General features: G+C 54.4%; 13 protein-coding genes across 13 annotated transcripts, besides 6 other annotated features; 7 read left to right on the top strand and 6 right to left on the bottom strand.

Moving 5' to 3' along the window:
- Window positions 1-627: 627 nt before the first annotated feature.
- EKO05_0003089 (uncharacterized protein) lies at window positions 628-1,061 on the bottom strand (the record flags this gene model as incomplete). Its single annotated transcript, XM_038938083.1, has 3 exons — window positions 628-828; window positions 894-953; window positions 1,011-1,061. The coding sequence occupies 3 exons, from the start codon at window positions 1,059-1,061 to the stop codon at window positions 628-630; spliced, it is 312 nt and encodes a 103-aa protein (XP_038801648.1).
- An 84-nt stretch (window positions 1,062-1,145) lies between these two features.
- Window positions 1,146-1,227: a tandem repeat.
- Window positions 1,228-1,532: 305 nt separating this feature from the next.
- Window positions 1,533-1,589: a tandem repeat.
- An 893-nt stretch (window positions 1,590-2,482) lies between these two features.
- Window positions 2,483-4,468, top strand: EKO05_0003088 (uncharacterized protein; the record flags this gene model as incomplete). Its single annotated transcript, XM_038945208.1, has 1 exon — window positions 2,483-4,468. One exon carries the CDS (start codon window positions 2,483-2,485, stop codon window positions 4,466-4,468), a length of 1,986 nt encoding a protein of 661 aa, XP_038801647.1.
- Window positions 4,469-5,702: 1,234 nt separating this feature from the next.
- Window positions 5,703-8,207, top strand: EKO05_0003087 (uncharacterized protein; the record flags this gene model as incomplete). Its single annotated transcript, XM_038945207.1, has 1 exon — window positions 5,703-8,207. One exon carries the CDS (start codon window positions 5,703-5,705, stop codon window positions 8,205-8,207), a length of 2,505 nt encoding a protein of 834 aa, XP_038801646.1.
- Window positions 8,208-8,325: 118 nt separating this feature from the next.
- Window positions 8,326-8,432: a tandem repeat.
- A 113-nt stretch (window positions 8,433-8,545) lies between these two features.
- Window positions 8,546-8,592: a tandem repeat.
- A 62-nt stretch (window positions 8,593-8,654) lies between these two features.
- EKO05_0003086 (uncharacterized protein) lies at window positions 8,655-9,169 on the top strand (the record flags this gene model as incomplete). The annotated part of the gene is made up of 2 exons (XM_038938049.1): window positions 8,655-8,837; window positions 8,927-9,169. The coding sequence occupies 2 exons, from the start codon at window positions 8,655-8,657 to the stop codon at window positions 9,167-9,169; spliced, it is 426 nt and encodes a 141-aa protein (XP_038801645.1).
- Window positions 9,170-9,545: 376 nt separating this feature from the next.
- On the bottom strand, window positions 9,546-10,741 carry EKO05_0003085 (Tryptophan--tRNA ligase; the record flags this gene model as incomplete). Its single annotated transcript, XM_038937680.1, has 4 exons — window positions 9,546-10,170; window positions 10,219-10,383; window positions 10,437-10,606; window positions 10,688-10,741. 4 exons carry the CDS (start codon window positions 10,739-10,741, stop codon window positions 9,546-9,548), a joined length of 1,014 nt encoding a protein of 337 aa, XP_038801644.1.
- Window positions 10,742-10,969: 228 nt separating this feature from the next.
- Window positions 10,970-12,262, top strand: EKO05_0003084 (Purine-nucleoside phosphorylase; the record flags this gene model as incomplete). Its single annotated transcript, XM_038937689.1, has 4 exons — window positions 10,970-11,183; window positions 11,381-11,462; window positions 11,518-11,865; window positions 11,944-12,262. 4 exons carry the CDS (start codon window positions 10,970-10,972, stop codon window positions 12,260-12,262), a joined length of 963 nt encoding a protein of 320 aa, XP_038801643.1.
- A 201-nt stretch (window positions 12,263-12,463) lies between these two features.
- On the bottom strand, window positions 12,464-13,373 carry EKO05_0003083 (dTDP-fucopyranose mutase; the record flags this gene model as incomplete). The annotated part of the gene is made up of 2 exons (XM_038937780.1): window positions 12,464-12,850; window positions 13,053-13,373. The coding sequence occupies 2 exons, from the start codon at window positions 13,371-13,373 to the stop codon at window positions 12,464-12,466; spliced, it is 708 nt and encodes a 235-aa protein (XP_038801642.1).
- A 919-nt stretch (window positions 13,374-14,292) lies between these two features.
- On the top strand, window positions 14,293-15,499 carry EKO05_0003082 (CCAAT- binding transcription factor component; the record flags this gene model as incomplete). The annotated part of the gene is made up of 5 exons (XM_038937754.1): window positions 14,293-14,410; window positions 14,521-14,534; window positions 14,599-14,655; window positions 14,711-15,325; window positions 15,380-15,499. The coding sequence occupies 5 exons, from the start codon at window positions 14,293-14,295 to the stop codon at window positions 15,497-15,499; spliced, it is 924 nt and encodes a 307-aa protein (XP_038801641.1).
- Window positions 14,432-14,468: a tandem repeat.
- Window positions 15,500-16,430: 931 nt separating the features above from the next.
- On the top strand, window positions 16,431-17,720 carry EKO05_0003081 (Malate dehydrogenase; the record flags this gene model as incomplete). The annotated part of the gene is made up of 7 exons (XM_038937700.1): window positions 16,431-16,475; window positions 16,523-16,633; window positions 16,686-16,773; window positions 16,821-17,198; window positions 17,248-17,332; window positions 17,381-17,662; window positions 17,717-17,720. 7 exons carry the CDS (start codon window positions 16,431-16,433, stop codon window positions 17,718-17,720), a joined length of 993 nt encoding a protein of 330 aa, XP_038801640.1.
- A 258-nt stretch (window positions 17,721-17,978) lies between these two features.
- On the bottom strand, window positions 17,979-18,831 carry EKO05_0003080 (uncharacterized protein; the record flags this gene model as incomplete). Its single annotated transcript, XM_038937679.1, has 2 exons — window positions 17,979-18,384; window positions 18,479-18,831. 2 exons carry the CDS (start codon window positions 18,829-18,831, stop codon window positions 17,979-17,981), a joined length of 759 nt encoding a protein of 252 aa, XP_038801639.1.
- Window positions 18,793-18,823: a tandem repeat.
- Window positions 18,832-19,331: 500 nt separating the features above from the next.
- Window positions 19,332-20,250, bottom strand: EKO05_0003079 (uncharacterized protein; the record flags this gene model as incomplete). The annotated part of the gene is made up of 2 exons (XM_038938013.1): window positions 19,332-19,885; window positions 19,929-20,250. The coding sequence occupies 2 exons, from the start codon at window positions 20,248-20,250 to the stop codon at window positions 19,332-19,334; spliced, it is 876 nt and encodes a 291-aa protein (XP_038801638.1).
- Window positions 20,251-20,849: 599 nt separating this feature from the next.
- EKO05_0003078 (uncharacterized protein) lies at window positions 20,850-21,149 on the top strand (the record flags this gene model as incomplete). The annotated part of the gene is made up of 1 exon (XM_059636087.1): window positions 20,850-21,149. The coding sequence occupies one exon, from the start codon at window positions 20,850-20,852 to the stop codon at window positions 21,147-21,149; it is 300 nt and encodes a 99-aa protein (XP_059492070.1).
- A 418-nt stretch (window positions 21,150-21,567) lies between these two features.
- EKO05_0003077 (uncharacterized protein) lies at window positions 21,568-23,362 on the bottom strand (the record flags this gene model as incomplete). Its single annotated transcript, XM_059636086.1, has 5 exons — window positions 21,568-22,734; window positions 22,792-22,870; window positions 22,922-23,035; window positions 23,093-23,163; window positions 23,216-23,362. The coding sequence occupies 5 exons, from the start codon at window positions 23,360-23,362 to the stop codon at window positions 21,568-21,570; spliced, it is 1,578 nt and encodes a 525-aa protein (XP_059492069.1).
- Between the last annotated feature and the right edge of the window lie 560 nt (window positions 23,363-23,922).

Genomic DNA, 23,922 nt, shown 5'->3' with positions numbered 1-23,922 from the left:
CACTGGGCTTCAAAACGGTCATGAGCAATAGGAAGCAGTCTCAAGGAAGCCATCGAATCAAAGAAGCAATCGAATTAAAGAAGCAGTCTCAAGGAAGCAGTCTCAAGGAAGCAGTCAAATTAAAGAAGCAGTCAAATTAAAGAAGCAGTCAAATTAAAGAAGCAGTCAAATTAAAGAAGCAGTCAAATTAAAGAAGCAGTCAAATTAAAGAAGCAGTCAAATAAAGATTGAAGCTGTCAAATAGAGGTGAAGCAGTCTCAAGGAAGCAGTCGAATCAAGGAAGCAGTCAGATTAAAGAAGCAGTCAAATTAAAGAAGCATTCAAATTAAAGAAGCATTCAAATTAAAGAAGCAGTCAAATCAAGGAAGCAGTCAGATTAAAGAAGCAGTCTCAAGGAAGCAGTCAAATAAAGATTGAAGCTGTCGAATAGAGGTGAAGCAGTCTCAAGGAAGCAGTCGAATCAAAGAAGCAGTCTCAAGGAAGCAGTCAAATAAAGATTGAAGCTGTCGAATAGAGGTGAAGCAATCGAATCAAGTAACTACAGTCATAAAGGTGAAATACAGCCACAATGTTGCTTCCACTCATGTGGCCGTGCTGTACGGCGGACCACCGTGGCGCCATGGTGGTCTAGCGCACCTTCTGCCCGTCCACGTCGATGCTGTAGCCCGAGGCCGAGGCGTGGCGCGGCGGCAGCCAGGCCTCGGGGTTCTTGTTGTAAAAGGGCCAGGGCGGGACGACGACGACGAAGGTGAGGGCGGTGCCGGCGAGGCCGATGTAGAGCGCCAGCTTGATGTCCTGCTGCGCGAAGCCCACGAGGAAGGCGATGATCTGGACGGGTGAGCACGGGGACGCAGGTACGCGGGGGAGCGTGGGGAGGGGGGGGGGGAGCGTACGCCTGCAGCGCCGAGCAGCACCGTGGTCAGCAGCTCTGCCAGTCGCTGGCCCTCAAAGTCCTGGCCACGGTTAGCCTACGGGCGTGCGCGTTGGGGGGAGGGCTTGCAGGCACGCACAATCTGGCCCTCGACGGCCTCGCGGACCTGCTCGAGCATCTGGTCGGACATGGCGGTGGTGCTGTTGCTGGCTGACGTCGCCGGTCACGCGTCGGGTGGTAGGGGAACAGGCTGCCTCGCGGTGCTGTTGTGGCTTCGTGTCGTGGATTCGTGTCGTGGATTCGTGTCGTGGATTCGTGTCGTGGCTCCGTTTCGCGGCTCCGTGTCGTGTCGTGTCTGCTCCCAGCACCCGCCCAGCCTCGTGCTTGCTGCGGCGGTCCAACGGTCGATGTGGCATCCGATCCCCGGGCCCCGGCCTGCAGGGATCCTCAGCCGCAGACGCCAAGCGGAGTGCAGCCCGGCGCGACCATGCATGTGACAAGCAGACCGCGCTCCTCTGCTCCCAGCCAGCCAGCCTGCCAGAGCGCCACACGGAGTCGGTGGGTTGAGCGATAAAAGACAAAGCCAACACAACTGACAATCTGACACTATCCTGAGGCCCGGCCCTGGACGCGTCATTTCCTGCTGCTGCTGCCGCAAAGCCCATCAGCCATTCAGCCATCCAGCCATCCAGCCATCCAGCCATCCAGCCATCCAGCCGGCCGCGGCTCCTCCCTGCCTGGAAAACTTTTGACCACGCCGACGGCCCGCGCTGCTACTTAAGCTCGCGCCCGCCCACCACGCCTCACTCCGCCCACACCACCCACATCGTCCCTGGGACTCGGTAACACCTGAAAAACACCTCACAAACACCTGCCACACCCCAGCAACTATTAAACGCATCGAGTGTAACCCCCATTGTACGCCCCCCGCCGCCACCAGCCCCAGCGACTGCTCAACGAGAGCTGCCTCGCTGACTCGTCTCCAGGAAACCCCTCCAACCACCAGTGGACCTCACCGCCCACGACTGCGACTGATCGAACCCGGGCTCCCCGTTTCCATCACCACCTCTCCCCAACACGCTCTCCGACGCCTTGGCGTTCTACTCTAACCAAACCATCAAGTTGGCGGGGCTTTACCTTCACAAGTTCTCCTCCATCCGTCCCCTTCTCGGCCCAAAGGCGTGGGTCTACGGAGGCGACTACAAGAAGCCGCCATAACTGGGCTACACCGCCATCCATAGACACACTCGCTTTCCACCTACCCTACTCGCAACCCCTTTCTCGTCCCCTCCAGGATCAGGAAGTCTGGCTTCCGGAACCTTCCCCCCAGCGGCTGAGTGTAGGGGAGCACCCTACGCAAGGCCTCTAGTCAAGTTGAACGCGCCTTAGTGGTGAGCGCTCACAAGCGACTCGCCGAACCTTGAGGTTTCTTGCCCGGCAAGAGATCTTCAATTGCACCTTCACAACAACAAACCTGGCTTAATCAAAGACAACGAAGAACCCTTGGACCCTGGCTCACCCAAAGCCAAAGAGGAACCCTGGGACTCTGGCTTAACCAAAGACGTACAGGAACTCTTGGAGTCAAACTCAACCGCCGCCTGAGTCGCCAACATGTCTGACACTCCGAGATCCGAGAGGTCCCAGACGAGGTTCAGCACCCCGGTGTCTGACCTCGATGACCACCGCCGCCAGCCCCAGTCCATGCCGCGTGCTGACTCGCCGCCTCCTGTTCGATCGCGCCGACCGACCTTTGCTAGCATCAACAACCAAGTCGACCGTCCCACCCTGCTCTTCTCAGTCAACGACGCACTCGAAGCGGGCGGCATCACCACGCGCGACTTTGAAGACAACGCTATCGCTGATGACGACGGCTCGTACCTGTCCCCTGATGGCTACGGCCGTCGTGGCTCCGTCCAAGCTGCCCAAAGCCCGTCCGTACGCCGCGAAACCTTCAGGCGCCCTCGCGACCCAGCCATCGAGCGTTTGGTCAGGTCCCGCGCATCTTCTTCGACCTCACGCTCACCATCGCCTCCCAACTCCGTGGATGCGTTCGCTGGCCCCAACCGCCGCCGTGACCGCGCAGGCACCATCACCAGCCGTCCACCGTCGATTGTGGAGCTCAATCTGCAGAGGACACACTCCAGGGCCACCGCGCGCCGCGCAACAATCAGCGATGAACGTCCTGACGATCTGAAGAGCATCGGGACTGCTTCCGCGCCCAGTTCTGCCGAGGAGGACGTGTGCTTCCCCGTAGAGGAAGATTTCGGAAAGACCACACGCTTCGACTATGAAGAGCTCGAAGAGTTCGTCGCAGAGTGTCAAGAGAAGACCCCGATCGGCCAGAACCTGCGTCATAAGCCCAGTGTTGTATCTCAAATGTCCAAGAAAATCTTCGCAGACCTTCGACCAAAGTCCAGCCAGGCAGACCCCAAGGACGTCATCAAGACGGCTACCCTGAAGCATGTCGAACCAGCTGATCAGGAGAAGCTTGCAGACGAGGGCTTGGCGCATATATTCAACGAGAACAAGAAAGAGACCTCGGCCTTCTCCGGCAATCGGTTCACTTTCTTCTCTTCCGAGCTGGACGACACGATTCACGCTGCCGAGCTTGGAGGTCTGCTCATGCCTGGCGAGCGCTTCCGTGACCTCTTCGAGACACCACCAGATGGCGGCGTCTGGTGGATGGATATGGTCAACCCTACCGAAGAGGAAGTGTTCGCCATTTCCAAGGCGTTCGGTGTGCATCCTCTCACGCGCGAGGATATCTGTATTCAGGAGCCACGCGAGAAGGTAGAGCTGTTCCACCAGTACTACTTTGTTTCTTTCCGCTCCTTCTATCAGGCCGATAAGGAGTCGGAGGATTACCTCGAGCCCGTCAACTTCTACGCTGTAGTGTTCAAGGAGGGACTTCTCACCTTCACGTTCTGCGAAAGCCCTCACACGCTCAACGTCCGCAAGCGCATCAGTCGCCTTCGCGACTACATCAACCTGAACGCTGACTGGATCTGCTACGCCCTCATTGACGACATCGTCGATAGCTTCGGTCCCGTCATTCGTGGTATCGAGGATGAAGCCGAGGCCATCGAGGATCAGGTCTTCACGGCTCGCATCGAAGACTCTCGAGCCATTCTCCATGCTGTTGGCGACGCTCGCAAGCGGGTCATGCAGCTGCTGCGCCTTCTCGGCGGCAAGGCCGATGTCATCAAAGGCTTTGCCAAGCGCTGCAACGAGTCTTACAGCGTCGCGCCCCGTGGCGACGTGGGTCTCTACCTCAGCGATATCCAGGATCACGTCGTCACCATGATGTCCAACTTGGCCCATTTCGAGAAGATGCTGAGCCGCGCGCACTCCAACTACCTCGCGCAGATCTCCGTCGACCAGGTCATTCAGGGCAACGCTAGCAACGACACGCTCCAGAAGGTTACTGTGATTGCGACGATTCTCGTCCCGCTCAACTTGATCTGTGGTCTGTTTGGTATGAACGTCCGCGTTCCTGGCCAGGATGGCAGCCCGGTTTGGTTCTACAGTATTCTCGGCGTCATCGCATTGTTCGTTGCGGTTTGCCTGGGCACTGCGCGGAGACTGAGGTACATCTGAACGGGCTTGTCGATGCCTCTTGTGCGGTTTGATGTATTGCTTCACCACCCTTTTTCCTATACACGCTTCTGTCTTAGTTCCTGCTTGCTGCTTGCTGTTTTTGATGATGCGATCTGGATGTAATGATGACATGATAGACCCTGATGTGCCTCTTGTACAGCGAGGCGTCTGTTGTTGAATCTTCTATATCTGTAGTTCGTTCACGTATACTTACATACTGTAGAAAATACATTTTGCGAAACTGATACACGAGTCTCTTTCTTTTCTGCCGTGTCGCCATGTGTATTGAGAGAAAGCAGACTGTACTTGAACATCTCCCCACACCCATCTCTTCCGCCTCACCTTCTTACCTTGCCTTCTCAGTACTCTCTCCAGCACGCTTCATACACTTGTGATGCCGCAACCTCGGACATGCCTTTCCGTGTTTTTCATTCGTGTCAGTCTGAAATGACATGATCTGAAATGATCTAAAAACTCGCGCGCTTTTTGTGTCGACACATGTATGGCACCACTGTAGCTCACGGGGCGTAGTGTTCATTCGATTTTTTCGATTCCTGGCTTCGAGATGTGGGATTGCTGGTGAAGATCGATTTTGCGGTCGGCACACCTACCTGCCCTGTGATTAGAATGCGCTGTATTTCTGATGATGGTGAATGGCTGCTGATTGTCGCTCTTTTAAAAGGCTACACGCGTGAATGATTCACGAGCAAGGCAAGGAATCAAGACATGTAGAGGAGTCACTGAGGCCTTCTTCATAGAAGGATGCGTTTCTTCGAGCTGGGCTGGGAGGAGCGTCGTCTGCTAACATCATCTCGTCGTGCAGTCAGCATGGAAGTGGTGCACCCCACAGCTGCAGGCACAAACGCATTCCTCCGCAGATGCAATGCAACAAATGACGCATGCGCGTGGGCCCTCCACACCTCTCCATCGGTTGCACCGGCCGACCTCAAGACCATCTCTCACACCCTCACGATCGGCTTACCATGGATTCAGGCAAGAATGCCGGCTCCATCCTGCTGTCGTCTGACACGCTCCTGCCTGAGCCCACCGGAACCGAGGTCACGAGCCGCCGAAGTCAAGCCATCATTGCTTGGCCTGAGCTTCCTTCCCCAGGCGTTATAACAAGATGGAGACGCCGGCGTTTCCGTGCCCCACCATACCCCGGACGCCTTCGACTCCGCCTTTGTTGAGCAGCGCTGCGTAGTTCGTACTCTGTATTCTTCTACTGGGAGCCATGGGGAAGCCTGCGCGTTACGATATTGATGCGCGCCCGGTGGCGCATTCAGAAGCCATTGTTGCAGGCGACAAGTACCGGTTCACCATCCTTACAGATGGCCTCCTACGATTCGAGTGGTCCGAGCATGGCAAATTCGAGGACAGAGCGTCGACCTTTGCGGTCAATCGAAAGCTGGCTGTGCCCGACTTTTACGTGTGGGACCGCGGCCATGGCATAGAGATCGTCACGAAACGTTTCCACGTAATATATGACAAGAAGAAGTTCAGCGCCGAGGGGCTCAAGATCAACCTCAAGGGCAGTGTTACGGGGAGCTGGACGTACGGGCAGGATGTCTCGAACTTGGGTGGTACCACGCGCACGTTAGACATGGTCAATGGCAGGACAGAGCTGGGACCTGGTGTGCTGTCGAGAGATGGCATTGCTGTCTTGGATGACAGCAAATCCATGCTGTTCGAGAAAGATGGGTGGATCGCAGGCCGCAGGAACAGCCAAGACATTGATTGCTACATCTTCATGTATGGGCGCGACTACCGTGAAGCTGTGAGAGCATACTACGCCGTTTCGGGGAGCCAGCCATTGCTACCACGGTACGCCATGGGCAATTGGTGGAGTCGGTACCACGCGTACGACGAGAAGGAATACATGGAGCTGCACGATCACTTCAAGAAGGATGATGTACCAATGAACGTGGCTGTCGTGGACATGGATTGGCATCTGGTCCGGAACCTGCCCGACAACATCAACGGCTGGACAGGATATACCTGGAACAAGGAGCTCTTTCCAGATCCGGATGCTTTCATGAAGAACCTGCACGATCGTGGTATGAAACTGACCCTGAACCTGCACCCTGCAGATGGGTTCAGGTGGCACGAAGCTCAGTATGCCGAGGTTGCGAAATACATGGGCATCGATCCAGCAAGCAAGAAGACAATTGAGTTTGACTGCACGAACAGGAAGTTCATGGACGCTTACTTCGATATCGTCCACCACCAGCACGAGGACCGCGGTGTCGACTTCTGGTGGGTTGATTGGCAGCAAGGCAACACGTCCAAGATTCCCGGCGTTGACCCATTGTGGGTGCTCAATCACTTTCACTTCCTCGATAGTGGCCGAGGGTCACAAAGACCTTTGATCCTTTCGCGCTTTGGTGGTCCAGGTGCACAGCGCTACCAGATTGGGTTTTCTGGCGATGCCATCATCACGTGGGACTCGTTGAATTTCCAGCCAGAGTTCACAGCCACAGCTTCCAACATCGGATACGGGTGGTGGAGCAACGACATTGGCGGCCATACACACGGCTACAAGGATGATGAACTTACGACGAGATGGGTGCAGCTGGGTTGCTACTCACCCATTCTGCGACTGCACTCGGACAACAACCCCTTCAACACCCGAGAACCGTGGCGCTTCAACGAAGAGAGCCGAGTCATCATGGAAGATACTCTCCGCTACCGCCACCGACTGATTCCCTACCTATACACAATGAACGCCCGCTCGGCATCAGATGACGAGCCGCTTGTTCAGCCCATGTACTGGGACTACCCCGAGGAGGACTCAGCCTACAACGTACCCAATCAGTTCCGTTTTGGTAGCGAGTTGATCGTTTCTCCAATTACCCAGCGCCGCGATGACACCACGCACCTCGGCGCATCAAAGCTCTGGCTCCCAAGCGGCCGCTACGTCGACATCTTCACTGGCGTGGTGTACAATCGTAAGGGCGAGCTGCAAGTTCACCGCCCTCTCCACCAAACCCCCGTGTTTGTCCGTGAAGGCGCCATTGTACCTCTCGACGGTGCTTGGCGACCCAAGAGCGGCTCACCCAACCCTGAAAGCTTGGAGATTCTCCTGGCAGTCGGTGCGGATGGCTCCTTTACGCTTATCGAAGACGATGGTACAGGCTCGCAGGTCGACGATGGCGGGTTCAGGATGATCGACGATGAAGGTGTCGAAGCGTCTGCAGATAAGACAGTGCACTTCAGCTACACTCCCATCACATACAAGCAGTCTACTGGTGTTCTCAAGATTGGCCCAACCAGCCCGTCCAATCCTGCTATTCCCAAGAGCCGGACTTGGAAGATCCGCCTCCTCGCTCACACCCCAGCTCACGGTGCTGAGATACGATGCATCACCACCTCTCCCAGCACCAAGCGCAACGCCAAACCCCTCAGCTTCACAACAACCCACGAGTCGAACGGCACAGTCATCACGCTTGGGTCCATCCCAACAGACAACTCCTGCATCATCGAGCTTGGCTCTGCCTCATCATCTGGCCCGCAGTTGGACATTGTCGACCCGAACCCAAAGATCTGGGACATGATCGACAAGGCCTGGATCAAGATGGACCAGAAGTGGGATATCTGGAACTGCGTCAACAACAGCGAGCCGGTACTCAACAAGGTGCGGGCGCTGAGCAACAGGGGACTGAAGCAGGAGCTGCTCGATGCAATTCTGGAGCTCTTGCTTGCTGATGAACGGTATGCTGGGGCAGGAGACGAGGAGTAGTGATTAGCAGAGAAAGAAGACCACGGGCGCGCTAAGATTGCGAGACGTATTCCTCCTTCCAAGTCTCTATAGTTTTTGTTTAAAAGCGACATGAGTCTCTCAACACATTCTACATCCGTTGTTTTCCCTCTGTTTTTTTTTGTTTTTTTGTCATGCTTTGCTTTGCATCGCTTTGCTTTGCATCGCTTCGCTCGGCACAGCATCGTCTCTCGCTGCGTTCGTTCGTTGCGATCAACTAGCGCATGATGTCACCACTCCCAACCCACCACCAAACAACAACATCCCAACGTGCCATTCTACTCAAACCACTCCGAGGAATCGCCGGCGTACACTCCAGTAGCTCCAGCTCCAGCTCCAGCTCCAGCTCCAGCTCCAGCTCCAGCTCTCACCAGTGCTGCAAAAAAGCTCCGTGTATAGTCTCCCGGCCTTTCTTCTCCCACCACCACCATGGCGCCCAAAGAGTGCACACTCTGCCACACGCCCCGGCAGATCCTGGTCCGGTGTCAGATCGACGAGTCAGGGGTCTGGAACTTTCTGTGTCCGGGGAAGTGCTGGACCTCTGTATCTGGCGGCGTCGAGGACGCCAGAGGGTTCGAGGGCCGGTATCCGCGGTATCGGTACGGCGGGATGGTAAGTCCGATTTCGCCCGGGTGCAGGCATGTTGTTTGATCCAGCGCCAGCGCCAGGGGGGGGGACGGTCCTCGGGCTGACGCGTGTAGTGGAAGGATAGACACGCCGATGGGCCTGTTAGCGCGAAGAAGCCTGGGAGAGTCAAGGAGCGGCAGAGGGTTGAGGCTAGGCGGAGAAGGGATGCGCTGGGTGCGGAGGCGCGGAACCGGGAGGGCAGCGGGGAGGTGGGCGAGCAGGATGTCGACGACGAGACGGATGGGGATCGGGAAGTTGAGGACGTAGAGAGAAAGGGGGCTATGACGCAGGTTCAGGATCCTGGGGATGCGGCGTGAGCGGGGGAGAGCGTGCGAGATTAGGATGCTGTGGGAGAGATTGAGGGAGACTGTACCTCAGTGTTGGGATTCCGATAGTGATGGTGTCGAGTTCTCTGCACGGTTAGCATGTTTGGGATACATTGGAAGGCGTCTGGCAGATCCAGACGAATGGGGGTTCTGAGAGAACTGCCAACGGAATGCAACAGAGCAGACAGTGCGAAAGAATGGTGGGACGATCAGTATGGCATCGGAGGCTTGTAAAAAATACATCATCTGCAGCTTGGGTTTGCTCGGATGCTCTATTTGCATCAGTTCCTACATGTTTGTACAGATCGTATACCGCAAGCTCAACTGCCGTATATGCAGAGCCACTCACATCTTACAAAAGCCTCGTCTACCGCCTGAATTCAATCTCAGCCTTGCTCTTGTGCCCTTTCATGGCCTCCTTGAATCCCTTGCTGTTCAGAATCTCGTCGACCTTCTGCATCATGGGGCCTTCCTTCCTCCTGCGGACGTCGTCCGCCGCAATAGCCTCTCCGGCGCGCGTCGCCGTCTCCAAGTCCTCGTACTCCCAAATATTCGCCTTCATACCTACACCATCAACCTGGTGCTCGGTCAAGAACGCCAGCCATGCCTTCACTACATCGGGGTGCCCATCCTGGATCTGGATCAACCGGCGCATGGTGATACGCTCGAAGTTTTCTTGACTCTTCTTGAAGATGAAGTTGGAGCGTGGGACTGTCCAGCGCTCGGTTATGCGTGGGAGAGGAATAGGACCGCGGGCAGAGAGGCCCATGTAGTAGGCTGCGCGGACGGCGAAGTCGGCGAAGAGAAGGAGATTGCGGACTGAGTAGGTGCGCAACTGCAGATCGCAGACTGGGACACCGTACTCTGGTGTGCGGCGCAATGGGCGGAGGTTTAAAGCGCGGACGTTGAGGGGTTGGCGGAGTTCGTCTAGGGCTGCTTGCGTCTTCGCGTCGAGGGGTTCCTTGTCGGTGGGAAGCCTGATATCGCGTTCCCTGTGGGCGTGTTAGAGTCTTGCAGAATCGTGGTTCGGGGGAATATACTTTGCGAGCTTGATGGGCTCGACTCCAGCGCGCTTGTACATGCGCAGTAGTGTGAGGTCGTCTGGCCTGGATTGCGCCTCTTGCCACTTTTGCTGAGCTTCCTCGCGAGTCTTGGGCTCCCATTTGGCAGCTCGCTTTTCCGCCTTCTTCTGGCTGTTCCACAGGCTGTCAAGCTATCAGTATGAGCGTCGTTGCAGTCTCAGTACGGTCGTGCATACGTCTTGTACTCGACAGGATCCATGTCCATATCCTGCAACCGCTGCTCTAGCGACATGTTCCCGGCCTCAACATCAGCAGTGAGGTCGTTCATGACCTTCTCCGATGTCTGGTCATCGTCCGGTGCTGTGCGCGTGGTCGTTGTCGAGAATGGTCGGGAGGCGTGTGTAATCTGTATGCGCGTTAGCTCTGGCCCTGGATGAGCATCGAGCGGTTGCGGCTGCTGTGTTCAACCGCAATCACACCATCTCACCTTGGTCCTCTTCACCGGCCCCATAAAGGAGCGCATGCATCTCGGCGCCGCCATCGTTGCTGTCGTCGCCATTGACACCCTTGACGTGCCCGAACTTCTTCAATGTTCAATTGCACTAAGACGCATCGAGCCACCGCCTGGCAGATCGGATACCACCGTGCCAAGCCGACCTTCCCGCTTGATGATAGTGGACAGTCACCAGGCGCTCGAATCTTTCCTGTTTGTGCCTTTCTGCTTTCTTTCTCACTTCTGCCTTGTTAAAAGAAACACATCGTTCTTGACATGGCTTCTCTGGACCAAGTGGTTGCGCCTAACGCATACGTGCGGGCAACCGAAACTGCGAAGTATGTTCGCGAGCAATTACCCGCGAGTCTTCAAAGCCCAAAGGTTGCGATCGTTTGCGGATCTGGATTGGGCGGTCTTGCCGACACCATTGAAGCTGAGCCAAAGGTGGCACTGGACTATGCCAACATCCCAAACTTTCCTCAAAGCACCGGTACGTAAGAGTGTGTGCACAGGCAAGGCAACGATTGGACGTCATCACCTTGTTCGAGTTCGTTAAATTATCGACAACTGAACGATTTCAATACCTTTGAGCAGTCCCAGGTAGTCAGTGGGCATGATTGGTTATAAGAAAGAGCTAGAGATTGGTGGATCTTCGAGTCTCAGAAGAGTGCTGACAGTGGCATGTAGTGCAAGGACACGCAGGCAAGTTCGTATTTGGACAGATTGGACCTCAGAAGACAACAGTAGCACTTCTGGTGGGACGAGCACAGTCAGTTACCGAGCCTTGAAAGCTGCGGATGTGAAGAGAAGCTGATCGTTTGTAGTTTCTACGAAGGTCACTCCATGGACGCCGCAACCTTTGCAACACGAGTATGCAAGCTGCTTGGCGTTGAGACAATCATAGTCACAAACGCAGCAGGCGGTCTGAATCAGACCTACAGCGTGGGAGACATTGTATGTCTGAATGATCACCTCAATATGGCTGGCCTAGTAGGCATTCACCCCCTGCGCGGACCCAACATCGACGAGTTCGGCACACGCTTCCCTCCTCTTTCAGATGCCTACGATCTTGACCTGAGAAGGCGGACGCACAAAGCCTGGGTCAAGCTGGGGCTGGATAAGCAGCAACGAAAGCTTCACGAGGGTGTGTACGCATTTGTTGCGGGGCCGACGTAAGTCTAACTTGTTTTTATTGTTTTATTCGTCTTTCATATCGCTCCGTGAAGAGCAGAGCTAACAAGTATTCACAGCTACGAGACCCGAGCTGAGTGCCGGATGCTCAACATGCTGGGTGCAGACGTCGTTGGCATGTCAACTGTCCCTGAAATCATCGTAGCGAGGCACGCCGGCATGCGCGTCCTCGCGTTCAGTCTAGTTACGAACAGTGCTGTCCTCGAGGCTGGCTCAAAGGGGAGCGACCCTGAGATTCAGGAGATGAGCAGGGCGGAGCTGACAGCGCATCTGACCAAAGGCATGGCAAATCATGCCGAGGTTTTGGACGCCGGGAGAGAGGCCGCAAAGGACATGGTGGCCCTTGTTAAGCAGGTTCTGAGCGATCTACATGAGTAGATCGTCAAATCAAAAAGGTTGACATCGAGAGGTTGCGTGAGGCTGGTGTGGTAACGCCACAAAACTGCAGCTTCCACCCTCTTTAATATTGCTGTGATGTATGACATGAGTAATACGCCGGGTATATGCGTGGCAAGAAGCCAGCGGTACACTCTGTGAATGGGTAGATGTGAGGCTTGGTGTCGAAGCGGTCGAGTATGCTCAAGGCTTGGAAACCCTGCCCTTGTTGCGCTTCGCCTGCTGCTTCTTGTAGAAGTTCTTTCCGCCGCTCGCCTTCTTGGTAGAGATGTCGTTGTACTTGCGCTTAAAACGACCGCTGTTCGACTCCTGGTTGATGACCTCTTCCAGAAGGGTCTGCTTGCGGTCTTTGTTGCTCAGGCGACTGCTGAAGAACTCTGTAGGGCCCTCGATGATGGTGCCGACTTGCGAGAATGCTGGGACATCGTTCTTTGCGTTATCCTTTTTGTAGTGACGCTTGGGGTCCAAGACATTCCTCATCTTCAGCAGCTGCAAATCACGTCGAAGCTCAGGAGTGAGGTCGGTCTTGGGCATGTTGAACCATTCGGCGCCAGCGGTGGCCTTTTTCTCCTGTGCATTGTCAGCGTATGATCAGGAACAAGAGTTGTAAGTAGCAAAAGCTAGGTTGTGTGAAGTGCCTCAGTGTAACTATGAATAAAAACCATCAGATGGTGCAGGAAGGCGTCCAAGACGGAGCCCGAGTCTGCGTCAGGAAAAAGTTTGGGATAATTATCATCACCGGCGGGATGTAGTAGAAGAAAGTTGCACATACCTCTTTCCTCTTGCGCTTGTCGGCGATGGGGTCATCGATCTTCTTGATACCGTTAGCAAGAGCCAGCTGCTTCTTGTCGATTAGCTTCGAGTGATCAAGGCGAGTGATGTTGCCCTCGGTCTTCTCGTATGTGTCGGCGATATGCCCAGGCCTCAGCTTGGGGAGCTTGAAAGGCACATCTGGTACAGCAATTGGCTGCAGAGCTGCCTTTGCGCGCATACGCTCGGCAGCCTCGTTCAACAGCTCCTTGATCTGCTGATCTGAAAGCTCCTCATCGGTGTCATCCTCGTGGAGAGGTTGATGCGCTGGCAACGGCTCCATGTTGACGTTTGCGTGGGATGCACAAAGATCGGTGATTTTGGACCTGCGAAACTTTTTGAGAGGGAAGGCGCACGAGCCATTTAGCCGGCACCTCCTCGGCCCGGTGGAAATGGACCGTTGCAGCTCCCCTTCCCGCGTGTTGTTGTATCTTCAACCCAAAGTCAGCTTCATTTCTCAGTACCCAGGCACTTACGGTGCGAGCGTGCATACTTCGACGCCTCTCATCAGACCAGGAGAAGGCCAACGCACACTGGACGTGGCGGACGGTGTACACAGCCAATCAGAGGCTTCTCAGCTCTACTTTCTGTCCAATCAGGCCCCCCAAACGAGGCGCATCATCATTGCTGCATGCACTGCTCTCGTATGAAATGCGCTGCCCTTAGTTTGAGCGGCGGTCTGGAGGGAGATCACGATGGGCTGAAGCCTAAGGCTCTGTGCAAGGCCAAATGTGACACGCATGCATAGGCGCTGTTTTGTGACAGTGCTGTCAGGCATTGGAGCTGTGACGGTGGTTTCCTGTGCGACGCACATGTCAAGATGCATATAAGCATGGTGCCAGGTTTGCTGTAATCACATTGGCTTTCAGATCTATCGTGCTTTTGATGTGTTCGACTTTGGGTGATTATCTTGATTCATAACCAGACTCAAGCACAGACACAGCAGCCAACGGCCTGAAGTTCGTCACCACGAGCGGCCCCCCGCTTAAGCTTGCTGCAGCTCCCCAACCACTCAAAGCACGCCTCGGACCCAACCACGACCATCTTCAGACACCACCACAGCATATTTACCGACAGCTATTGGTAGTCGCACGCGATAGTTCCGTGACGAGCCACCCAGACAACTCGGATTTCCCCGTCTCGGTGATTTCCTGCAGACGCGCTCCCTTGTCGTCGCGTAACATCTGCGCGACACCGCCGCCATGGACCAGCTCCAAGGCCACAACCAGCAGAAGATGCGCCAGGCGCCCGCCGCTCCCAGGCGGTACGACGGGCAATCTGGCAACCCACTCTACGATCCTGCAAACGGTGGTCATTATGGTGAGTTGCCAACCCTCCCATGCGCAACGGCGCAACGGCGCAACGACGCAACGACGCAGCAGCACGCGCGCGTCGCACTGCAAGAACGCTCAGCTAACTCTTCTCGCCAGGCGCCTCCGCTGCTGTATGTTGAGATATATGCGCTTGTGCTCCGTAGGCTCTAACGCGACTGCTGACAATGGTACAAGATCGCCGCCCAAGGCCATGCGCCCGACCCACAGCTGTTCACTCAGTCATGGCAGAACGTACGCAGTCTTCCAGTCTATGTAAGAGGTGCCCCAAATGCTGACACGATGCCAGGTCAACCAGGGGTTGACGGGTAACTACCGCGATATCCTCAACACGTACTGGCAACAACAAGTCACGAAGCTCGAGACCGACGAGCATGACTACAAGCTGCACCAGCTCCCGTTGGCGCGCATCAAGAAGGTCATGAAGGCCGACCCAGAAGTGAAGATGATCTCAGCCGAGGCACCGATATTGTTTGCAAAGGGCTGCGATATCTTCATCACCGAGCTCACTATGCGCGCCTGGATACATGCCGAGGAGAACAAACGCCGCACACTCCAGCGATCTGACATTGCATCAGCCCTGTCTAAATCCGACATGTTCGACTTCTTGATCGACATAGTCCCACGAGAAGAGGCGCATCCTCACAAGAGAGGTAGCACGCAAGGCACCACAGCCGTTCAGTCGTCAGCTGTACAGGTACCTCCAGGTGGAATGTCGCAGCAAGTCCACCCGCAACACCAGATGCCTCCCCCGGACTATGGCATGGGACAGCACATGCAACAGCAAGAAGACTTCCGTCAGCCGAACATGTACGCAGGTGCAGTTCAAGCTGATCCAAGCGCATACGGACAGCAGCACATGTTTGACCAGGGAGTATACGGGGGGTATCCCATGCAGCAGCAGGTAGGTCCCGGCAGGTCTTTGGCAAATCCAGCCTCTTGCTAACCAATGCTGTAGATGTATCCCGTCGGTCAACGTGGGCCCGACCCTGCTGGAGCAGGAGATCATCAAGGCTACCGTGCCGACGCGGAAGCCGATGCTGATGCTGAGGGCGAGAGAGAAGACTTTGGACCTTGATCTAGGTTTGACCTGGTTTGAACCGGTTCGCGCGGTCTCATAGGTGTCCAGCGTGCTGGACTGCTTCAAAGTCTTCCTGACTTCTATGATCTTCATGCTCTTCCCCATTAGTTGCTGTCTTGGATTTTGCCATCATTGCCGATGGTATGCAAAGCCCTGTTCTCATATGATTCATTGGAGGGTTGGAGGGTTGGAGGTGGAATAATGCAGGACCACAGTGTGTCCTGGAAGCAATCGAACGTTGACCGGACAGCATTTCTCCACAATTGGCGTTCTCGTGCGGCTCTCGTAGCGGGAGCTCATACGGCTTGGTAGGTCTACGGTGTTCTGGAGCTATGGGTCTGGTATTGGCACGGCCGCGGATGGCCTTACAGAGCCTTACAGAGGGCTGGCGTCTTCAGATACACACAAAGCGAGCAAACTGAATTTGTCCCTCCTATTTCACGCGCACGCGTTCGCGGCCGCGCGGGTGTCCGGTCCGTTCCGAGTAAATGATGGTGGGTGGCCCTCGACGCACCGAGGCTCCCCGGAATGTCATCATCATCATGTGCTTGCGTGAGGCCTTTGTATTCTGATGCAGAAAAGGCCTCATTGCCCCATTGCTCCAGGCAGATGTGAAGAAGTCACAATATCTCTTGGCCCGTGTTCCCTTACGCATCTCGAACATACCCCACCAATCGACCCGCACGCCCTGCCCCGCCAAGGTGATAGAACGCCATTGACCCCATTTCGTGCTACAAGCTTCGTACTTAAACTTCGAGCTTGCTGCTCCCCGCTACCTCTCAATCCTTCTCCAGCTTCATCTTTCTTTCCTCACGTACCTTCCTCGGTGCCTCAGTTGCTCCTGCTCTACCCCGCAGCTCTTCAACTCATCTGAGAGCTACCCCGCTCTGTCAACAGACACACCACCGCCCCTACACATCCCAACAAAATGGTCAAGGCCGTTGTCGCAGGTGCCGCTGGAGGCATTGGTCAGGTGAGGACGAATATGTGAAGCTTCAAAACTGGTCTGACCAAGCATAGCCATTGTCTCTCCTGCTCAAGCAGAACCAGCACGTCACCGAGCTTGCCCTCTACGATGTTGTCAACTCGCCCGGTGTCGCTACGGATTTGTCACACATCTCGTCCCCAGCTGTACGATAGCCTCTGCGCGTCCCATACAGGAGGTGAAGCTGACGGCGAGCAGAAAGTAACAGGCTACCTGCCCAAGGACGATGGTCTGTCGCAGGCCCTCAAGGGCGCTGACATCGTTGTCATCCCCGCTGGTATTCCCCGTACGTGAACCTCGGCAATTGACCGAGCTGGCGCTGACTGTCTGTAGGCAAGCCTGGTATGACCCGTGACGATCTCTTTAAGATCAACGCCGGCATTGTCAAGGGTCTTATTGAGGGCATTGCCCAGCACTGCCCCAAGGCCTACATCCTGGTCATCTCCAACCCTGTCAACTCGACAGTTCCCATTGCCGCTGAGGTCCTCAAGGCCGCAGGTGTCTTCGACCCCAAGAAGCTGTTCGGTGTCACTACCCTGGATGTCGTCCGTGCCGAGACATTCGTTGCTGAGATCACCGGCGAGAAGAACCCCGCAAACCTCAACATCCCTGTCATTGGTGGTCACTCCGGCGAGACCATCGTTCCTCTGTTCAGCCAGGCCAAGCCTAGCGTCAACATCCCCTCGGAGAAGCTTGATGCTCTCGTAAACCGTAAGTGGTGTCTTTACATCCTGACTTCAGCTTTACTCACACATGACAGGCGTTCAGTTTGGTGGTGACGAGGTCGTCAAGGCCAAGGACGGTGCTGGTTCTGCCACCCTCTCCATGGCCTACGCCGGCTACCGGTGAGCAAAGCCAAAACATGTCTCGTGGCTCATAGCTAACCTTGATAGATTCGCCGACAAGGTCATCAGGGCTGCCAAGGGCGAGAAGGGCCTCGTCGAGCCCAGCTTCGTCTACCTGCCTGGCGTTCAGGGTGGTGACGCTGTAGCCAAGGCTACAGGTACTGAGTTCTTCTCTGTTCCTATCGAGCTTGGCCCCAGCGGTGCTGAAAAGGCCATCGATGTCGTTAGCAGTGCCAACGACCACGAGAAGAAGCTGCTTCAGGCTTGCTACGACGGCCTCAAGGGCAACATCTCCAAGGGCGTCGAGTTCGCCCAGAACCCTCCTGCCAAGTAAGTAACGACTGATAAACCTCTTTGCGGCAATACGCTAACAGGCATTGGTAGATAGGCTATGATACCCGAGGTGGACGAAAAGAAACGAACACATAATGGAGCATTAACATGATCATCCATACTTCAAATGCCTGGAGAGCTACTGCAGCCTCCTATAGAGAGAGCCTCAATGAAATCTTCTGAAGACAGTCATGTGCCCGGAAATGAATCTCTGTCGCTCGTGGTACTCGTCAAAAGTCTTTTGATATGCGTGTACTCCTCTTGAACGCCACCCAATGCCGCTAAAATCACAGTATGTCTGTCATATCCTCGCTCAGCTCTTCGCACCCGCAGTCCTGATCTGGAACGTCGCACTCGGCAACGCACTACATTCAGCCTGCACACTCGCCCTGATCCCCAACCCTTCCAGACAGCCCCTCACGACGCCCGCCGGGAAATACAGGAACGGCTGCACCCGTTGTATACTGTTTGCCTCCCTCCCCAGCGCAATGTCGCCTGTCTCCTCTAGAACCCTGGCTTGCATTGCAGCGTCGTATTTTTTGGTGTCAAAGGACATTCGTGTCAGCGGCTTGAACGTGTTGTCGGTCAGCACGTAGATGCCTCTGTGGTTGGTTTTGAGGTTGTCGATCTGTTTACGGAAGAGTAGCGTCCACAGGTCTTTGCAGAGGAATTTGATGCAGTCCAGAGGTGTGGTGGGGCGCGGTGTGTCGCGGGAGAATCTGCACGAGAAGGTATTAGTAGAGGCTACGCGTGAAGAGGTTGATTGCAAGTACAGCATGGAAGGAGCGTAGCTTGTGAGCTGGGAAAACATACCGTTCTACTATCCCGAGTCCAACACGGTACCCCAAGCTCTCCAGTCGGTGGAACACAGCCTCCCTGCTTTCTTCCTCGTCTACCGTCGCTGTGCCGCCTGCGCCTATTGTTCCTGCTGCTGCGCCCGCTGCCGTACTGCTTGCATCGTTGCTATGCGATGACAGTCTGTTCGCCTTGATTGTTGAGGCACCTGTCCACTCTTCTTCCCGTAGTGCAAGATCGGCGGTTATGCGGTAGGCCATGGGTACCAGCTCGATGAGGAGAAGGTCGAGACATGTGGAGTTTAGGAGGGAGAACGTGGGGTCGTTGTAAGATGTTGGTGTGTCGGTTGGGGTTTGTGTTGGTTGCGCCATGGCAAAACTCGGATACAATTGTCGGTTCCTTCACAATGGCTCAAGGCAGGTGAGTGCTGAATGAAGGCAGGCCGAGCTCTGTCTCGGGTCGTGTTTGCGCGGCGGTGCAGTGGAGTTGTGATTCACTTGAGCCGCGGTCGATCATTCATGTCAGGGTCCGATGTCATTCCTTGGCACTCCTCATCTCGTCGGTGAGTACGGGTCACCGTCAGTCGTCCAAACTGTAACGTGAAAGACCAAAGTACGCAACAGCTGCACTTCCTGATGAGGCACAGAGATTCTTGACTTCAAAACGAGGCCACTAAACTTCCTCCAACGCCACGGCAGAGTTCTGGTCTCTATCAGAGCCTTTTGTGGTCTGTACCAACCGGAGGCTCGATGGATGACCGATGTTGGGGCGGAACATCATTAAAACAGTATCACGTACTGCTTACGGGCTTCTGCTGACAACAAACTGTTTCCCCTGCACTACTATCTAGACGCGGCAATGATCGGAAGGATCACGTCCCAGTACCAGTCTGGAGAAATACGACCAGAACAGCTGAATATGCTGCCGCAGCTGCCAGACTCTCAAATGGCTTTGCGACCTTCGTGAAGGCCACAAAGCCCAAGAATAGCACGACAAATCCTGTTATAATTGCCAACCTCGCCCTCAGCCCAGATGTCTCGTTGAGTATCCACAGCGGTGTCACCAGCATGATCATACCCAGCATAGTTATGGTGACGCCGACCAAGTTGTCGATCTTCGCATCCGAAGAGTAGTGTATCTCTTCCGGATGTGTGCTATGCTGTGGCAGGGGAGGAATCTTCATAGTCCAGAATTTGGACAGTCGAAACCTGCTTGATTTTTCGAGTAAGCGCCGCAGTGGAGCCACGTACTTGGGCACTACTCGAATTAGATCATGAGACTGGTTCAGATACCTCTTTTCGGCATCTTCAACCGCGTACTGAGCGCTCTCATGCCAGAATTTCAACGACTCTACATGACGTGGGGCGACCGTGGGCTGGTCTCGAAGCGTGGAGTTCTGGATGAGCAGCTCATCTACGACGTTACCTAGGTCAGTATGAGTATCTAAGTTTGCAAACATGAAGCTTACTATATTCCCTAACCCGGCTGTATATTTCGTCCAAAATTGTTTTCCGTTCCGACAATGGATCTTTCCTAAAGGTCCCGTTGTTGGTATCGGGAGCTGTTGGACCGACATGTTTTCTTTCCAATGCCTCCAAGCTCTCTTCCAGCTCTGCAATCTGATCCTGCAAACGCAGCAATAGTCGTGCGTTGAGTGTTCCAAATCGACGAAAGACCATGAAATCATTGTCAGATGCTAGGAAAGCTGAATACCCCCAATACCCTACATCCTTCCAATTCTTGATCTTTGGATCCAAGGACGGTGATTGCTGTAAGCTGATAGTCGTCATGCGGTCCGGATCCTATAGTAACGGGTCTCGAGGGAAGACAAATGTCAAATCTCAGCCTTGTCAAGCAGGGTTGTCCAGAGGCGAGCCTTTCAGTGTGAAGACAATCAGTGTCTGGGCCGAGACTTGCTGTTGTCAGGAGAGTGCGTTCTTGTGCTTATTGGAATGGGAACGACATGATCGTGAACCTGAACAGGCGCACATGATGGCCGGGCTCAGTTGCATGATAAGCGAGGCTCAGCCTTCTCTGCGTGCACTCCCAAGAGATGGTATTGGATGCCACCGCGATTCTGTGCGTATACCGTTTGGCGCATTTGTCGAAAGCCTCGTGGACGCCGCACAGCCACCCTATGACCCACCTCCAGCATGCACTGCCTGGTCTCTCTGGCGCAGCACTGCGCGTTAAGATGTATTCGCCTGAGAGCACACGTCATTGCGCCTGTTATCTCTGTAAGTTTTACAGCTCGAATCCCATATATCTAATTCGCCACATCCCATACACTTCTGTAACCTTCCGAATCTTCATTTTCTCCTTACACACCGACACACAATATACATCTACACCAACATAACGTTCGGATTTACCTCCAGACCTTTATAAGATGGCGGGCGAGGTAACCCGCGCTCGCAAAGCAGATCGCAAGGGCGTTCACGCTCGCACTCGTGCGGAAGATCGCGCAGCTGTGGACGCTCTTGTGGCCTTACCACCTCCTACGCCGGGAAGACCGCTTCTTGAAACCGATGTAGATCATCAAAGCATCCCGCTCACAGAAAAATTTAGTGCCATCACTGCCACGCCTATGCAACCAGAGCCGATTGGTGCACCCAGTCGTCCAGGCGAGCACACAAGGAGGCGTCGACAAGTGCTGTTCAGATTCTTCTGGCCTGACACTACACACTGAAAGGGCTCGAGGTTGTACGAGATATACAACCCAGCTTGTGCATTAGATGCTAATCGTTCTTCTATAGCCTGTGCAAATCTACATCGCAATGTACACTATCAATCGGTCTTTTGCCACCGTCTGTTGCTATAACTCGAACGCCGAAGTTTGAGGTGTTGATTTACTCTGATTGAGTTTGCGGAGGAACGGGAAGACTGCCTAAGATCTAGTGAAAGATAGTGTTATCTAGGGAACTATTGAAAAGGTCAGGGGCTTGAGTACAGCATCCCCAGGATCTGTGCGTTTGCCGTGGTAGGTGTTACCGGTGCACTGAATCTCTACTACTTGTCAACAATAATGATACAATGCTCTACTTCAAAACTTGGCACCGCACCTTGAGTGATATGTATTCAGCTAGCCTGGCTGACTGTGTGAAAATTTAATCCTGTTTGACCCAGAAGACAGGTGCTACGTAGCTCTTGCGCGCGCTAACAAAATAATTCACGGTTGCCAGAATGGCGAGTGCACCAAACATCAGCGCTGCCCAGTTCATGTCGACTGCTGCCGGATTGGGTGCCATAGGAAAGAAAGAGAATACAAAAGCGACAAGCAGAAATATAAGCGCCAAATCGTTCACTGTTCCTCCCCACTTGCCCAGACTCCAGCGACGGGGTAGCAAAGGTTCGCCTCGCAGGCGTTTAAGTCGAACGCAGCCAATAGATATGATGTAAGAGAATATCAATGCGGCGTTGGAGATCGAGACAATGGCATTGAGAGTGACGTCTGAGCCGAAGTTGATGCAAGCAAGTACCAGCGACGAGCCAAGGCAGACCAGCAACGCGTTTACTGGGATGTCCCAACCAGGACGTACGTATTCAATCCATGATGAGAATGGAAGGCCTTTGTCGCGAGAGAAAGCCCAAATCTGTCGTGAGGACGCAGCTGTTACTGAGACTGCAGCAAAGAAGACCAGTATTACTAGGATTGTACCCATGACGATCGTCCCTGCCACGGAGCCTGTGGCATTGTATACGGCTTGCAACACAGGGACGCCAGTGGGCGATTCCAGAACCGAGTCGAGAGCACCGCCGCAGAATACGAAGGTGATCATCATAATGATGCCAAAGACGCCGTTGAAGATGACAGCCCACATCATGGCTCTGGGCAGTACAACTGAGGCGTCTTTCAGTTCCTCAGACATGTGAGCTCCGGCGTCTGGGCCGATGAAGCACCATAGCGGCGTGGAAAGGCCAACGAGGGCGGATACACCAAGAGAACCCCAGCCTCCACCATCGTAGAACGTTGTAAAGACCTCTTCGGCAGGCGATCGCTCGGCCATTGTCCAGAAGAGCATCAGAAATGCGAAGAACGCAAAGACGTGCAGAACCAGTACGATACCTTCAGCCAGTGGCAAGTGTTGCGCTAGGAAGATATTGAAGCCAACCATGAGGAAAAGCCACAACATCATGATCAAGGTGACGTGCCACAGCTCGCCGATCTGGGCTTCTGGATTCACCAGTAGCACCATACCAATGACAAGTGATGACAACATCTGGGCGCAGGCAGGAATACCGGAGACCCAGCCAACGCCAGCACTCCAGCCAACCTGTGAGTAGATCGTCAGGTTGAGAAAGGTGGATGACATGAACGGGAGATTACTGACGATGTACGAGAGTGGTTTCTGGAACGACGGCGGTGCGAACTCAGACACCCAATGATACTGCCCGCCAGCAGTCGGCGCCCTGAACGCATCCTTAGTATGATAAGTCAGTGAGTGTTTCTTATGAGCTTACATCGAAGCCATCTCCGCGAGGGATGCTATCATGGCCATTACGAAGAGCCATGTGATCACTGTCATCCAGATCACGCCTGCGGTACCACCATTGAAAAGACCGAAATAAGCGGACCTGGCGGATCTGTTAGCTCTTGATCTCAGACCTGGAACGTCACCGAGCTGAACCTACAGTAAAGCACTTTCCCATGTTGACTGGAGTACAACAACAAAACCGATGATAGAGACGAGGCGGAAGTTTCTCTAGAAAAATTGTCAGCCGAGTATGTGTTGAGTGAGTAAAGCGTAAGCTGACTCGTAATTCTTGCTTCTTGCCCATCCTGTGCATGTCTTGTGAATCGAATGAGGTCCCTCCAAGAGCATCGCCATGGGTCCTCTGGATGTCGTTATGTCCCATGTCGTACTCCTCCACAGAGCCTGCTGGTTTCCTTTCATCAATCATTGCCGTAATTCAATCACGAAGATCCTAGAGACAGTCGATCTCCTCGTAGAACGGAGCAATATGAAAGAACTCGATGGAGGAATATATCAACAAATTTCATCAAGCGACCTGGCTTTTGACCTCCGAGGAGCAGAAAATTAGCCGTGATTGTACGCCTGCCGCAACATAGCAGCTGCCCATAAAGGCAGGCGCATTCCAACTAAGTAACATGCGTCCAAGTCAAGATCCTCAACAGCAAATCAGATGTGAGGGGCAAGCACTTGTGCAACCGATGACCGCTCGGGCAGCAGAGTGAACTTTGCGACGAACATGCGGGTGAGTTGCAAAAAGAATGGCACGACGTCCGAGGAGGCTTTGACCGGGCGCATTTGGCTTCCTTTCAAGTCCGATGCACTTCCTTTCTCTGAGTTGTATCAGCTCGCCCAAGTCGTGGTCCTCGTACAACTGGAAAAGCGATTGAATTCAGAAACCTGGGTCATCGCTCCATCAATGCTGGACGCTCTGGGTGGCGATGGCTCCAGGAACGTGGTTCGGAGATCTTTGCACGTTCCACAAGGCGG

Source organism: Ascochyta rabiei, chromosome 4 (assembly GCF_004011695.2).
Source record: "Ascochyta rabiei chromosome 4, complete sequence".
NCBI lineage: Eukaryota > Fungi > Ascomycota > Dothideomycetes > Pleosporales > Didymellaceae > Ascochyta > Ascochyta rabiei.
This window is presented reverse-complemented; position numbering and strand designations above follow the sequence as displayed.